General features: G+C 34.4%; 2 protein-coding genes across 2 annotated transcripts; one reads left to right on the top strand and one right to left on the bottom strand.

Moving 5' to 3' along the window:
* The first annotated feature begins 1,350 nt into the window (after positions 1-1,350).
* On the top strand, positions 1,351-5,377 carry LOC110714407 (axial regulator YABBY 1-like). The gene is made up of 7 exons (XM_021892916.1): positions 1,351-1,931; positions 2,007-2,198; positions 2,691-2,835; positions 4,091-4,139; positions 4,388-4,463; positions 4,599-4,679; positions 4,967-5,377. Exons 1-7 carry the CDS (start codon positions 1,749-1,751, stop codon positions 5,048-5,050), a joined length of 810 nt encoding a protein of 269 aa, XP_021748608.1. The 5' UTR covers positions 1,351-1,748; the 3' UTR covers positions 5,051-5,377.
* A 3,204-nt stretch (positions 5,378-8,581) lies between these two features.
* On the bottom strand, positions 8,582-11,649 carry LOC110714305 (protein GRAVITROPIC IN THE LIGHT 1-like). The gene is made up of 2 exons (XM_021892809.1): positions 10,249-11,649; positions 8,582-8,752 (listed from the first exon to the last, which is right to left on the bottom strand). Exons 1-2 carry the CDS (start codon positions 11,647-11,649, stop codon positions 8,582-8,584), a joined length of 1,572 nt encoding a protein of 523 aa, XP_021748501.1.
* Positions 11,650-16,301: the final 4,652 nt, after the last annotated feature.

Genomic DNA, 16,301 nt, shown 5'->3' with positions numbered 1-16,301 from the left:
TCGGTTGTATCTTACATTGCATTCTCCAAACACGCAAAATCGTATATATGGAGTAAATAACTTTGGTTGTACTGTACATTACAAGTATAATATTCATAATCAATTAAATTAATTTGTTGGTTATAACGTTGTATTTTTATCGTTCTTTAGTTTAAGACTCCGATAAAGCTGTTATGAATTACATATCTTGTTCAAATTACACTATCAAGTATCAACGAATGTATGTATAGTATGAGCTGAAGTTACTCATCTATAAGAAATTATTACAAGTGAGTACCACACTTTTATCCTTGTTGATTTAGCACAATATACAATTAAAAAATAAATGAGTAATTCTTGGCGAATTTAAAATTATGTTTTAAATGCATATCATCCTTAATATTTGAAGACAATTATTCAAGTTTGACTTGGCCATGTATGGTCACACTTTTGGAGCATAAATTTTTGGGTGAATTTCAAGAAAATATCAAACATTCATTTAGCTAGCATGCAAAATGCAATGACATTCTAGATTTGTGGTAGGATGAGTTTTAAGTACATATTTGATTCTATTCTATTCATTGGGGATGAGCTAAATAGCACTGTATTGTGGAGTGTGGAAAACGTAACAAAGGGACAAAAAGTGATTTTGGTGTGTAAATTTGGGTCCCAAATTATACATGGTCCTATAATAAGTTGGGTTATTATTAGGTCATCATTGATCAGAGGCTCAGGATATATATTTGAGTCTCAAGTGTATCTAGCTTGAAGAAAATTGTATGATCGAATGGTTTCTATTTTACAATCATGAATTAAAAGATGATTTTTAAGAATTCATCACAAGACATAGTACTATAAATAGGGTCTCACCATTTGAGTTTCGAGTCCCACATTCGAGTTTTCAAAACTAAAATTGATGTTTTTGGGACCAAAAAAGAGTCCCCCCAAAGTAGAATCCCTAAATTAGGAGGATGTTATTGTAGATACATGAACACTTCACATTAATTTGCATTGCCTATATTTTTAAGGTTGATAAAGAAGTGGATGCCCCTACTAAGATAAGAACCATATCCATGACTAACCTATAGCAAGGGACCCTAACACATTAAAGGAGAGGGAATTTATCTTTTTTTTTTTTTTTTTTTTGAAACAGAATTTATCTAATTATTATTATATTATAAAATTAGGTTTTACATAGTACCTATGTAGTAATTAAAGACTTTACCTCAACAAAAAAAATAAAAAATAAAATAAAGACTATTCTTATTATAGCTTGTCTTTATCATTAAACTTGTTAATTAAGCATATATAGTGACAAAAGGAAAGGAACAAAAAAATGTAGTCTCACAGAATAAGTGTGAAAATTAATAAGAAGAAAAAAAAAAGTGTAGCAAAAAAGCAGTACGTTTTTATAAATAGAGCTTTCAAGAAGTGTTTATATATAATTGGTATCATCATAACACAATTTACACACATTCACACAACAAATATTAATTCTTCACCCTATTCTCTGTCTTTCTCTCAACCCTCATTTCAAATCCCTAAAAAGGAAGGCGGTTAAAAATATTAAATAAACTATATAATAGTATAATTTTAATTTAATATATTAAAAAAAAAAGGGGGAGAGTGGCATGGGCTACTACAAATAAAAACATGAGTCAGTAAATCAATCCATCCATCCATTCATATATCCCATCAAAAAGATTATATCATCTCAACAACAAAAAAAATACACTTTGAGTGAGAGTGAGAAATCTATAACACCAATAATGTCATCCTCTTCCTCGTCAACTACGACAGGAAGTGGTGGTGGTGGTTGCGGCGGAGGTGGTAGCTTAGATAATAACTACCATCATCAAACACCTAATAACAACAATAATGTAGAACATGTTATTTCGCCGTCGGATCAACTTTGTTATGTTCAATGCAATTGCTGTGAGACTGTTCTTGCTGTAAGTATAATTGTTATCATTATTTAATTAGTTGTTATTAATAATTTTATCTATTAAATGATGTGTTGATTGTAGGTGAGTGTGCCGAGTAGCAGCTTGTTTAAGACGGTGACGGTGAGATGTGGACACTGTACTAGCTTGTTGTCTGTCAATATGAGGGCTCATCTTTTGCCTTCGCCTTCACCTCCGTCTCCGCTTCCTCCGCCTTCGCCTAATCACCTTCATCTTTCTCCTCCCTCTTTCTTTACCTCTCCTCACAATCTTCTGGTATGTTTTTTTTTTTTTATTATTATTAATATTAGGGTTCTTCTTTGGTTATTAAGAGACTAAAAAATTAAACATAATATTTTCTACTTTCTTCGTTGGTACAAACTAATTTAATAGTTAAGCTATGCCTTCATTTCCTATGAAATTGATGGAGCGAGCTAATAATGTGACAACTAAATCTGGATAAAGGTAGGCACACTCTAATTCGTTAGTCCTTTTTTGTGTGGGTGGTGATGGATTGTGAGGAAAACTTGGGGTTGTTATGATATGATTAATTGGTAACAAAAAATGCGAATTTTAACCTACAATCAACTAGAAGTTGTCAGTGTAGATACTCTTGAGATTAAGACACATTAGTAGACAGTACTTGCTATTAAAATGAACAAATTTTTTATAACTAATGTTGAAAAATGGACTTAGTAAAATTTTATTTGAGTTTTGAGGCTTATAAAAAAGTTGACATTTGTGTGTTCCATGTGTATGTATTAATAGGAGGAGATTCGGAGCTCAACACCAAATATACTTATCAACAATCATCATCAGCCTATGTTCAATGACCCGATGATGTCGGTTCGAGGTGTTGATCATCTTCATCACCACCATCAAGAGATCCCTAAACCCCCTCCTGTCAATCGCCGTAAGTCGTCCATGCTCGAATTGACCATTCATATATAAAATCCTTTCTACTCTAACCTTATAATTCTTCCAATTTTTGTATTTACATAACAACGAACAATAATAATATCAAGTCCATAATCCCAATGAAGTATTTGTATTTTCTAGTAACACTTAAAAAAGACAACATTTTATTCCGCAGTTGTGCTTTTAGCCCTAAATTTGATTGATCACCCCAACAGTTTTTGGTACATCACTTTACTTACAAAATTTGAGAAAAGAAGTGTAAAACAAAATAAAGTGTTGTTTCTTTTTCTCTTCATTCATCATTCATCACTTTCAACTAACTGTTGTACTTGAACTCTTTTTCATTTAGACTTTGTATCATACACGTTTTTCTCTGCACTCAAATTCTCCTCTATATTACATGTACTCGTTAACTTATGTACTTTTAAATACTCGTGTAAATAATCAGAATTAACTACGAAATAACTTATACTCGTAGTATATTGTTATGTACTAATCATCTTTTACTAGCCTTCTCAATATTGTGGAGGAAATATTAACCTCAAAGGCATAGTATTCCAAAAGACCTATTTAGTAATACCATTGTCTAAATTTTTTTTTTTTTAGTTAGTTACTCCTTAATTAATAAGATTAGTGTTAAGGTGTAATTAAGTTTCAACCTAAATTATAATATTCCTCGGAGTAATATAAAATTCTAGCCAAATTGAGCTACTTGCCCATCACTTAGAAGGAAAAGAAAAAAAAATATTATACTGTTTGATTAGTTAATTAGTAAAATTTCTCACATAATAAAGAGAAATAGGCCTGTAATTAAGGGACGGGGAGTGTATTACTTTATAATGATGATAGACCAGTGAAATTTTGATTGATTTAGGAGTAAACTGAGCGAGCCAAAAGACAAAAGGGCAATTATAAAGTCATCATTATTTTTATAGTTAGGTTAGCCAAGTGTATGTCCCCCACAACCCCTTGAGCAGGGACATATAAAATCCAAGATAGAAGAAGCGGTTGATGATGGGATAGATTTGATAGATACAATGTTAACAGAATGGTATGATGAGGTTATGATTTTGAATTGATAGAGAAAGGGATTGGAATGAATGAATTTAATGCAATTTAATTTTATAAAAAATGAAAATAAAATAAATTTAAGTTGTCAGAAGAAAAAAGGTGAGTTTAATTAATGTGGTTTTGTTTGTCTTGTTTGTTTATATGTGTATATTTTTTTTGCATGTTTATACAATGAACAGCTCCAGAGAAGAGACAGAGGGTACCATCTGCCTATAACAGATTTATCAAGTTAGTACCCTTTTTTCCTACCTTCTTATTTATTTCATTAATTTAATTATGTTAGTACTTTATGTCCAATTTCGCAAATTGTAGATGAAAATAATTAATTGATATTGTGTCCGTCCAAAATGTATAGCCAGGTTACTATTTTATTTAAGCTAAGTTATATAAAAAAAAAAATGTATTAACATGATTCATCCGGATAAAAGAATAATTAACGCTGATTACTAATGAAAAGACATGTAATGGTTTTATAGGGACGAAATTCAACGAATCAAAGCCGGAAATCCTGATATTAGCCACAGGGAGGCCTTCAGTGCAGCTGCCAAGAATGTAATGAAATCTTTGAAGTTTCTATGCCTGTTGGTTTTAAGTTTTATTATATAAATGACTAATTTTAGAATTTGGGTATTATTCAAAAATTGCTCAAAGATTATTGATTTTCTATTTGTTTTGCATGTAAAAAAGTGGGCCCACTTCCCACACATTCATTTCGGCCTTATGCCTGACCATCAACCCGTGAAGAAGGCTAACGTGCGCCAGCAGCAGGTACTACTCCCTCTATGTAGCCCTAACCCTAGCAAATTGTACTATGGAGTTTTATTTTTTTCTTCAAAATAAATAACTTGTAATAAAAAGAAAAAATAATTTCCATTTGCATAAACATTAACAAATGTTCATCTTCTAAGATATTAGTATGATATCTATCAATAATTTGTTAAACATATAACTCGTCAATGTTAATTACTACTCAAGTGTATGTGCTATAAACTCTTTCTGTCTGAAATTATTTAGTCATATTCATGTTATATATCGTGAATTTGATTGGAATGCAGGAAGGAGAGCACGATCAAGTTATGATGAAAGAAGGGTTCTTAGCTCCTCAAGCCAATGTGAATGTGGGTGTAGGTCCGTACTAAGAAGAATCAACAACAAACTAAAAATTAGTTATAAGCTAGAAAAATTTAAAGCAAGCAGCATTTGGATCAAGTACTAGTACTAGTACTACTACTTTGTGTTAAAAATTCCGTAGGATTTTCTTTCTTTTCCCTCTCTTTTAATCATTAGTTTTTCACTAGGTGCTTCTCTCTTTAATTTGCACTTAATTAATTACTTCAAGGAGTAATTAAAACTTAAAATGAGAAGAAGTACTAGGGAAAATTATTGAAGTGAGCTTAGCTTGTTATATATATTAATGGTATTGTTAAAACTTCTTAACAGCTAATGATCCTTTTAATTAAGCTAACGTAGTGTCATGTTAATTGCTTTTGTTCATTGTGTATTTCAATTACTTATGCTCTAAACTAAAGACTTTCTAATAAGTTAGAATTAAGTATTTTCGAATTGTCTTAGATCATATATGACACTACATCTTAGATTTTCCACAAGATTATATGAGGAAAATAGAGATTTAGTTGGAGCTTAAAGTGGTAAGGATTAAAGTGGTGAATAATATGATATGGAGTACGTGAAGCTTAGGTTGTGAATAAAGATGGAAAAGGATGGTGGATACATATACGAGTATCTTGAAAGATCGAAAAGAAAACAAACGAATCACAAACCTCAATAGTTATTGAATGATCGAATTAATATAATTTGTTAATCGATGTAGATGACACCAGACCTAATTAATTGTCGTCGATGAGGCATATGTGATATGCCCTATATAGTGTATGTACATACAAGATCAACTCTAAATGTACACATGATTGGGTAAAAATTGATATCGGATAAAATTCTTTTAGCTAAGGTAGGTAAATTGGCAATGACAGCAAACCTAAGTACCTAACTACCCATCCCAGATAATAGATGATTAATTTCTGTAAAACTTTGTACAGTCAAGTTTGTAAATTTCCTTTAATTAATAAGGAAATAGAAAATCTTGATGAAGAGGTGGAGAGAAATTAAAATATTTATTTTTTTAAGTAATTACACAAAATCATCCTCCATAACAAATATCTTCATGTTTATGCATGATCGATTGAGATCACTATCATTTTAATACATTTCAGTATTACAAGTATGGAGTACTACTTATCTAAAACACCAGGTACAATTACCATAGTACTTTACCCTCCAAGAAAGGCCCATGTTACTATTTCACAAGCTAATGGGACAAGCCCCTAAATAGTACGAAGTATACGAATACTTCGTATAATTGACACCCAAGCCAAAAAGGCTCTTGTAAAAAAAAAAAAAAAAAAAAAAGGTGCTATTATAATTTTTTATGCTTTTCAAGATGTACAATTAACCATCAATTTATTTTATTACATATTTGAATAATTTAAAAAGTAAATATATTATATAAATAAAAAAAAGTAGTCAAAGTTTTTAAAGTTTTTCACCATGAAAGATAAAAACGGTCACTTTATATATATATATTGGGTGGTTTTTTTTTTTAATTTTTTTTTAAAGTTGGTAAAGAGAAAGGCCCTACCGGGCCGAATCCTCTCACAAGTTCTCTCGGCCCAGGTTAGCGGGCTAGGCACTTTAAGAGTAGAGGGAAAGGGTAAGGGAATCCCCAACTCAAAGTGCCTTTAGTAGGAATTGAACCCCCAACCTCAATGTTGGGGAGGGGTATAGGATAATATAAATTGTCAACCATACATTAGAAGCAGCCTAGCAGCAATGTTATTTATAAGGTAATGACTTTACTGAGATACACAAATCTAGCAAATTGCCATTGTCAACTATGTACTTTTTTAAAAAAAAATAATAATAAATAAATAAATAAATAAATAAAAAAAGGTTATAAGAGAATCTTAGGCTATAGATTATTAGTCAGATCTCTCATCTAGCAGGATCTAATACTATACTATAGCTGTATTTAAGTATTTATAGGTTGAGTTTATAGTAAAGTTGATGTATGTGTTTGACATAAATATATATTTATAATTGTATTTACTACTGACTTATTGAGTACTTATTTATAGATTCCTACTTGTTTGTATCTGCCCCAACATATCTGTCCTTTCTACTTTAATGAAATTACCCAACTATCTAATGTCACATTTGAATTGACATCAATCCCTGTCCAATCATAACATATATTTGTACTATAATTATCTAACTGTCATCTCATTATTAATAAATCTACACTGCATATGATATGTATGCAGAGTTTGAGGAATAGACCTTGTTCTTTTTGACTTATTTACAGTTCATTTCAGGTCGTTTTTACTTCAATAATTCAGTTTAATTCGGTTCAACTTGAAATAACGGGGCTATACTGATATGGAGTCATCTTTTTTTCAAATAAGTCATGAAATTACAAGTTACAGGTGAGAAAAGAGAATTCGAACCTGACATTACGTACACAATTGCTTAGTCTTTGCATCTAGGCCCCAACACCTTATTCGCTGTGATTTTGTAACATATAGATCTGAAATTTTTGGATCAACAACATTTAACATCAATGATCTTGTTATAAGTTTATCATAATGCATACTTTTTAAAAAAAATCAACTATCGATATAGTTAACTCATTAATAATAAAGATATTAATGGTCAAAGTAGGTTTATGTGTAAAAGTCAAATTAATACAGATTTAACGAAATGAGGTACAGTATGAGGTGGCGACGAAGAAGGAACCAAGTTTGATTCTTATTTCAATCCATGACACTAAGACGGGATTGGGAATAGGAGGTTCATGTCAACAAAAACTGAGAAATGAATAGGAATTAGCATTGATCAATGTGGTAAACTCTAAAGTACATACAAAGTACAAAATACTATTTACAACGATTTAATTTTAAATTGTTAAACAGCACGTACACAATATACAAGATAATTTTTCCTTCATTTTTCTTCAAAATGAATAAAGACATCCACATTTAGATCATGGAGAATTGTAAAACCACTGTTAAAATTGAATTTATGAAGATCACAAATTTTAATTAAAGTTGCATTACATGCGTTGGCCATAGTGTAGAATATTGGAATCTGATCAGTTTATCATAATTACAGCAAACACATGAATCTCAGGAAAATGGAAAATGTTCCATAAAAATAAGCAGCTCCCAGGAAAACAGGGGATGGAGATAAGAACATCTAATCTGCTCCTTCAGTGGGGAAACTCATCATAACTACTTGCAGGAATACTGTACAAAAACATGCACGAAATTTGGTTTCTTTTTTTTTTTTTTTTTTTAAATACAAAGATGCAGGGACAGAATGAGGAAGTGAGGGGATACAAGCACTTGTGCCGGTGAGGTGCAGCTCTTTAGTAGCCGCCCTTATCTAACATATCCCGTCGCAGTGTAGACCCGGGTTTGAGACACATTGTCCCCCCGCCCTCCCTGAGATAGGGAGCTGCTGTTTCCTTACTTGAAAAGGGGGTAAACAAAGGTAGAACCAAGCATTGCAGTTTGCTAACTGTGCTAAGATCAAGAAGTTTCCCAGAAAATCACAGTTGAATCAAACAAAATCAGAGTCCTTAGTGATACTGTGATTCATACCACATGTGCTAAGAATTCATTCTTTCCACCTGAAAACCCCATATCTGAAGTTTTTTTCCTTAAAAAGAATTTAGGGGAAGAAAACAAAGCCTGAAATTTGCTCATTATAACAGACCACCGCATTGGATGAGAAATACCCAGTCTCAAGAATTCTTTGGACTCGAGCTGGAGTCCAAAGAACACGTAAAAATAGCATTAATAGCGAACTGAGAAGGGCCGACTGCAGGTGGCCCTTCAGCAAATTTGAGAGGCAGTCTGAGACTCAGAGTGATTTTGTAAATTTTAAAAGGATTGTCCATTTTTACTTGTTATGGAGCCAACAATTGACCCATGGATGACCCTCAGTCATAAGCATTCATGGTTCTATGACAAAAAGAAATGTCACATCAAGCATTGTGACCAAACAGCACAACTGAGCAAAGAATGTGCTCCAGAACCACTGGAAAACACTGCTAATGCACCTAAAAACTAGACATAAGAACATGTACTGATTGTGATCTCGAGTGTTAACTTACCGACAGAATACAGGTAACTGGACATTCAACTTTCAAGTAAAATTCTCAATATGATAACTCGGAATGTGAAATTGCATATGTAATGCAGTCATGTTACTCATGTACAACAATCAGATAAGCAGCGCAAAAATAGCAGTATTGGAGCAATTATCCAGTTAGCTTGTCAGATGAAAACATTCAAGCAGATGCAAGTATCATAGAAATTGTGATCCCTTCCTGAGGAAGATGGCTTTGTGCTCGTCTCAACTCAACTGTCATTTACTTTCTTAAGAACCCACACCCTCCTACAGGAAGGGATTTTTTAACTTAACACGGGGGTTTTCCAGCATGGCACTTCCATAGTTGTCTAGGGTCTTATTTTGAATGAAAGTAGTTGTCTTTATCAATGAGAAAATGAGATTGCTAAATAAAATACAGTCATATCCCTTTATTCAAAATGAGAACCAGAACAAGAGCTATGTTAATTTGACAAAATTAATTGAACTGTTGTTATACAATGTAATATGAACCTAAATGATAAGTAAAATTCAATAACAAAGCTGCCATATGAAAGACTGGTATATATACAGTTAAAGGTAACAACAATATACACATATTGCCGTTTTCTCTCTTTCTCAATACAAGATTTAGTTACACAAATTAATTATGTATTCACTCTCAACAAGAACCTTCCAACGTACTGTACGTAGTACATTTTCATGAGACTAGTTTACAAGCATTCTTTACATTTAATCCTATGGACTCAACATACAAAACAAAACTAAGAACACAAATAATACGAAGTATATGGAATATGAGCAAAAACTGGGATCCTCTTTAACAACTGTACCTGGAGAGGGAACAACAACCTTCAGTGGTATTGAAAGCCAAGCTCTCCAGCTTCACAAATCGACTCTCATCTGCCTCTCAGGGATACTGAACCGGCATTTGTGCAAACTCTCATTTGCAAAAGACAATTAAAACATGTCATCATAGCTGATGCTTTCCAGAAACACATAACATCACCCGATTCTCTAGAAGCCAAAAATTTTGGAACACTAACTTGGGCTCAATATGCAGTTACTTTGATCCTAGTCACACTTTCATAATGAATTTCGAGATCATTAGTCTCACTTAATCTACGGATTACATGCCTATCAAATAAACCTGTGACTGAATAATTGTCTGCCCAATCTTAAAGCCAGGAACTACTGTGAATCCGACCTTTGGCCTTGTTTTGCAAGGATATTTACATCTCCTAGTTACATCCTCCATGTATACCATTGAAAACTCAACATCCCTCTCCACTTGGAATATATCCACAACAGGATCAAATGAAAAGGCAAGCTTATGCAATGCCCAAACTGAGCTTGCCATCTTGACGAACGACTCATAAAATTCACCCAATGATTTCCATGAATTTATTATAACTTCATCCTGATCCAAGTTGTTGAAAATTGAAGATTCCATAGTTGGGTGGATGAGATCTTGATACTTCCTCTCGCAAAACTTTGAAAAGTCACAGTTTGGATTCTTTCTCAAGATCTCCATTGGATTGACTAATACATGCTCCTTTAACTGCTGTAATGAAACTTTCTCCTCGCCCTTAGAGGATGGAACATGACCATTGCAAACATCGCCTTCCTTACCTAACCCGAAATCCTCCAAATCAAACCCTTGAAACATCCTCAAACAAACATATGACAACAAAGCATACCGATTGTGCGCCTTCTTAACATAATCAACACCCGAATACACTGAACTTGCCACCAAATCCAAATCCCAATGTGCCTTCTTCATCAACCCAATCAATACCTTCGTAAACCTATGAGAATAACTAAATGCCTCACATAACATCCTATCAAACACTCTAACTGTTAGCAAAATTTCAGAACCCTCCTCCTCCTCCTCCCTTGAAGAACCAAGGGACAACCTTTTCAACAACCTCGAATTCACCCGATTCAATCCCTCCAATTTCCGCCTCAAACTCGAAACCTCCTCATCCTTAACATCAATTTCAGACTGTAAACGATTAAACACAGACTTAAGAGCCCTAAGCTTATGCTGATTCTCATTAACTTGAAATTCTAAACAAGACCCAGTTGAAAATTCAACACTAAAATTAGGGTTCTGGTAGTAATTCTTATACAACTGCTTAAATTCAGAAAGGGTCTGAAGATGAGAAACTAAAGACTCATCAGCATTCCTTAATACTTCCGCATCAAAAACAGGAACATGGGCAGTTTGCAATTGAAGATAAGAAGCCTCAAACGATGAAATTGAAGCAAACAATGAAGTAATTAGGGTTTGATTAAATTGGGGATTTGGGGGAACTTTACCTTTCTGAGAAATTGGACCAACTTCTTGAGGTGGGTCAGGCTTATTTACAACGACTTTCTGATTGGAGATGAATTCATCGGGAGTACCATCATCACCAGCATCAAGGAGAGAGAATTTTTCAGAATCATCAGCAAAAAATTCAAGAGCTTTGGATTTGAAAGAGAAGGCGAATTTCTGGAACATTTCAGAAATTTGAGGGGGTTTGATTGATCCCTCCATTTCCGGCATAATTAATAGAGGTATTTGATTAAAAAAAAGCAAGTGTGAAATGATGATGAATCAAGGACTTTCCAGAAAGTTGTTCGACATCAAGAATTATTTTGGGGGAAGGAGATGAACAGAGAGAAGAAAGGAATTAGGATGATTATTTTACCGTTGTGGGGATTAGGTGATTACGGGGGATAGGGAAGTAGTGGAAGTAAGGAATGAGTGTAGGTGGGGGAGTGTGAATTACGGATTATTCGGGACGGAGGGAGTACTATTTTACGGAATACTTACTAAATTGGTATCAGTATTGGGGTGAGCATGGGACGGGTACCCATACCGTTAGTACTAATGGTTCGGGTACCTGATACCCAAAATCCCTATAAGTGATATCCATATCCCGAACCGATAAGTTCGGGTACCCGGATTTTTGGATCGGTTATCGGGTACCCAATAAGATATCCAATAATGATAATTAAACTTAATTATGTAGTTATTATAATATAATTTACCACTAATTAACAACAATATCATATAATTTTGACCAAATTATTAATAATATTATAAATCATTGATATTATAAAATAGTTATATAATAAAGTAAGAGTTTAAATTTTAAAAAAATAGATTTAAGTAGGAAAAAAAAAGCAAAGAAATGCTTATCAGAACGGATCGGGTAACCGTTAATTTTAAAATGATACCCAATAACCATACCCGATAACAAATTATCGGAACGGGTACCCGAACCGTTATAGTTATCGGATCGGGTACCCTAGTTTTCGGAACAGTTATGGATCGGTTTTTCGGGTTTTCAGTTTTTCGGGTAGTTTTGCTCAGCCCTACTAGTACATATGAGCTTTTGGTTAAAATGGGTTTGAAAATTTTGTGTTTGAAAAATAATGGGTGAACGTGTATATTGAAAGTTTTACAATATTCTACATGACTGTATCGTTTATATGAGTTGTTTGTGCTGGATTTAAAATGATATCGATATCGGATTAGCACCTAATTGGCTCAAGTTCCTAGTTGAGTAGTTGTAATAAGAATAAATTTATTAATTTATTTAATCACAATACTATATGAGTGGACTTTTTGTTTCATTGACCATTAGAATAATGTATCTAATTGTCCTTTTAGATCTCTTTAATAATTTTGACTTTTATTTATTTAATGAAAACTATAAACTCAATTTTCATATACCAAATGATGGTAGAGATGATATATGAAGGATTTTATGAGTTTTGATGATTAAGATTGTTAAGTACTTTAATATTGACAATGAATCAATGGTTATATCATCAAATCTTCATTATAAATAATTGAGCTTGTAGATCACATATAACAATAAAACAAATTAATATGCAAACAATACAGTGTACTTTTTTTTGAAGACAACAATACAGTATACTTTGTACTCCGTATAATTTATTGGTTTGATACTTGTAGCTTTCTTTTTCTCACTTTAAATGCTTTCGGTTGTGTTATGACAAATTTAATGAACGAATTTTCCCACTGAGTCAATAAGTACTACATATCAAAATAATACTACTCGTAGTACCTTTTACAAATCAATTTTATGTACGAATGCATTTAATTAATACTATAATTTATCATTTATGTATTTCATAGAGCTAATTGCCTAATAATCATTGCAAATAAATATTATTACACATCCCTAAAGTTTATTGGTACTATTATTAGAAAAATCTAGGATACCACTGCTATTTTAACATAATGGGAAACAAGATCTAGACCATAAGAAACATGATCTACCATTACAACTCACTAACTTTGACTAGTCTTTTAAGGAGTGAAACATAGTTTAGGACTTTAGGGGCTCAATAATTGTTTGCTCCACAAAGTGATCACAACTTTATATGAAACTTATAAATTCCCTTTTTTATATTTAACTTTTATCACGTTAGTTCTTTTGCTCATTTATGTGTTTTTTACTTTATGCCTAAAAAAATAAATATTAGTTATAAATTAGAATAAGAACTTCATGCAAAAATTGCAAAACCCACCTTTATAACGCACAAAGTTAACTTTTGATTTGTAAGGCTTCTACTTCATGCATAGGCAATGATTGGGACGTTTTAGGAAACTAAGCTTCGTTACGAAAGTAATTACAAAAATGGTTGCGTGGCAAAAGTATTTACAAAAATAAGCTTCTGGGGTAAACCGCTGCCTCGGGCAGCGTTTTACTTTCTATTTTTTTTAAAAAAAAAAATCTGCTACAAAAACGCTGCCCCAGGCAGCGTTTTTATAGTTTGACTTTTTTTTTTCCTCGTTTATTTTTTTTAAAATTAATTAAAAAAAAGGCAACAGCATAAAACGCTGCCCCAGGCAGTGTCTTATGCTTAAACATAAGACGCTGCCTGGGGCAGCGTTTTATCTGTATATGTTTACAGGTAAAACGCTGCCCCAGGCAGCGTTTTACCTGGTTGGCAGCACCAAACCAGTTTCTTGCCCCAACCCTCAACATCCTTCCAACACCACCCCCAACCTCCTTCCACCACCTCCAACCCCTTTCCACTACCGCCCTCCACCACCACCGCCTTCCACCACCACCACCACCACCTTCCACCACCTCCAACCCCTTTCCACCACCGCCCTCCACCACCTCCAACCATCACCTCCACCACCTTCCACCTTCCACCACCACCGCCTTCCACCACCTCCAACCACCATCTTCCACCACCACCTCCAACTATCACCTTCCACCACCGCCTTCCACCGCCTTCCACCGCCGTCCACCACCTTCCACCCCGACCTCCCACCACCACAACCACCTTCCAACAACCGTCCACCACCACCTCCAACAACCTTCCACCACCACCACCTCCAACAACCTTCCACCTCACACCACTACCTTCCACCACCACCGTTGACAAGTCAATATATACATAAATCAAAACATATTGGGAAACAAAGAACATAACACACAAATGTTGACCGAAAAATATTTATTATATTAGAAATGTAAATGTTATATACCTAATCTATACAAAAATTTTACTACATGAAATAACTAAGCTAACACTATCCCGATTCATCTATCCGGGGCAATTGATCTAGGTCAGGTTGCTCGGCCCTCTGTCTGACACGCCGCCGCCTGTAATGAGTAATGGTGGTGAATGGGTCTAGAGGCGGCGGGGGAGTCAGCTGGCTGGTATCTGGCACCTCCTGGGAGCCGGACGGCGCAGTGCTGTGGAAGGTGTAGTCCTCTGAGAATGTCGGCGTCGTAAAATCACCTCCACAACTACTCTGTCCGAGCTCGAACTGCGAATGCATCGAGTGACCATCATACGTGTCCCGTTGGGGGACGAGGTAGTCGTGTCCATATCGACGCAAGCTGGCCATGCCCATATCCCGAACTCGCTGGACCTCGTTCCCGATGGGCCCGTCAGCCAGGCTAAGGGACAGCGCGTCAACCATCGATGCCATGTCTGCCGCCTGCAATAATCATTGATCAGTTATGCATAGAAACCTAAAAAGAGATGAAAATTAATCGGTTGGAAGTGAAACTCACATATCCATAAATCACGTCATATGCTGGATGGTAATGGGTGGAGGGAGGTGTGTAGCTGGGGTTGATGAAACGCCGGGTAATCCGCTGGTACCAGACCATGTACGGATTGTGAGGCTGGAGGTGGTGGAAGGTGGTGGTGGTGGTGGAAGGCGGTGGTGGTGGAGGGCGGTAGTGGAAAGGGGTTGGAGGTGGTGGAAGGAGGTTGGGGGTGGTGTTGGAAGGATGTTGAGGGTTGGGGCAAGAAACTGGTTTGGTGCTGCCAACCAGGTAAAACGCTGCCTGGGGCAGCGTTTTACCTGTAAACATATACAGATAAAACGCTGCCCCAGGCAGCGTCTTATGTTCAAGCATAAGACGCTGCCTGGGGCAGCGTTTTATGCTGTTGCCTTTTTTTTTTAATTAATTTTAAAAAAAAATAAACGAGGAAAAAAAAAGTCAAACTATAAAAACGCTGCCTGGGGCAGCGTTTTTGTAGCAGAATTTTTTTTTTAAAAAAAATAGAGGGTAAAACGCTGCCCGAGGCAGCGGTTTACCCCAGAAGCTTATTTTTGTAAATACTTTTGCCACGCAACCAAATTTGTAATTATTTTCTTCGGGAAGCTTAGTTTCCTAAAACGTCCCAATGATTGCCTTCCATGAATTCATGCAAGAACTTAGAAAGTGTAACAAATTAAAAATAGGAGTGAGAAAGTAAGGCTAAACATATTGAATTACCTTTAAAAATAAAAATAAATTTTAAAAAAAAATAATAACATATGCTGTAGCATGTTGAACTTATTCTTTAACCAATGTATACATTTATATCCATAATTAGATCATCAATTTTATCACTTGTTTCTATAATGTGGTGCGACAAGCTTTAGAAATCAAGACGAATGAAATTTGTTGGCCGACTTAGGGTGTGAAAAATGGTGCTCTCATTTGAATTACACAAGTTTTAATTTGTGTGGTCTAATCTCTAAATTTAATTAAACTTTGACATTATAAATATAGTACTTAAATAATATAAAACAAAATTCTTCCAATATTAAAAATGTAAAACGAAAATATGGAGGTATAAGCTTTTGAAATAAGATGAAGAGAGAAAATCCTTAATCGTTGCTAAACTCAGAAGGTATGAAATCTATTAGTGTGTGCAAATTTT

The sequence above is a fragment of the Chenopodium quinoa genome, unplaced genomic scaffold (genome assembly GCF_001683475.1).
Source record: "Chenopodium quinoa cultivar QQ74 unplaced genomic scaffold, ASM168347v1, whole genome shotgun sequence".
Classification (NCBI taxonomy): domain Eukaryota; kingdom Viridiplantae; phylum Streptophyta; class Magnoliopsida; order Caryophyllales; family Amaranthaceae; genus Chenopodium; species Chenopodium quinoa.
This window is presented reverse-complemented; position numbering and strand designations above follow the sequence as displayed.

Bases quoted from the DNA above. Each gene is read 5' to 3' on its own strand.
- LOC110714305 (XM_021892809.1), bottom strand. From the start codon at position 11,649: ATGCCGGAAATGGAGGGATCAATCAAACCCCCTCAAATTTCTGAAATG. The intron at 8,753-10,248 runs GTTTATTTGATA...TTTGGACTCCAG, and splicing joins AGACAATTATTCAGTCACAG to CTCGAGTCCAAAGAATTCTT.
- LOC110714407 (XM_021892916.1), top strand. From the start codon at position 1,749: ATGTCATCCTCTTCCTCGTCAACTACGACAGGAAGTGGTGGTGGTGGT. The intron at 2,836-4,090 runs GTAAGTCGTCCA...TACAATGAACAG, and splicing joins ACCCCCTCCTGTCAATCGCC to CTCCAGAGAAGAGACAGAGG. The intron at 4,680-4,966 runs GTACTACTCCCT...ATTGGAATGCAG, and splicing joins CTAACGTGCGCCAGCAGCAG to GAAGGAGAGCACGATCAAGT.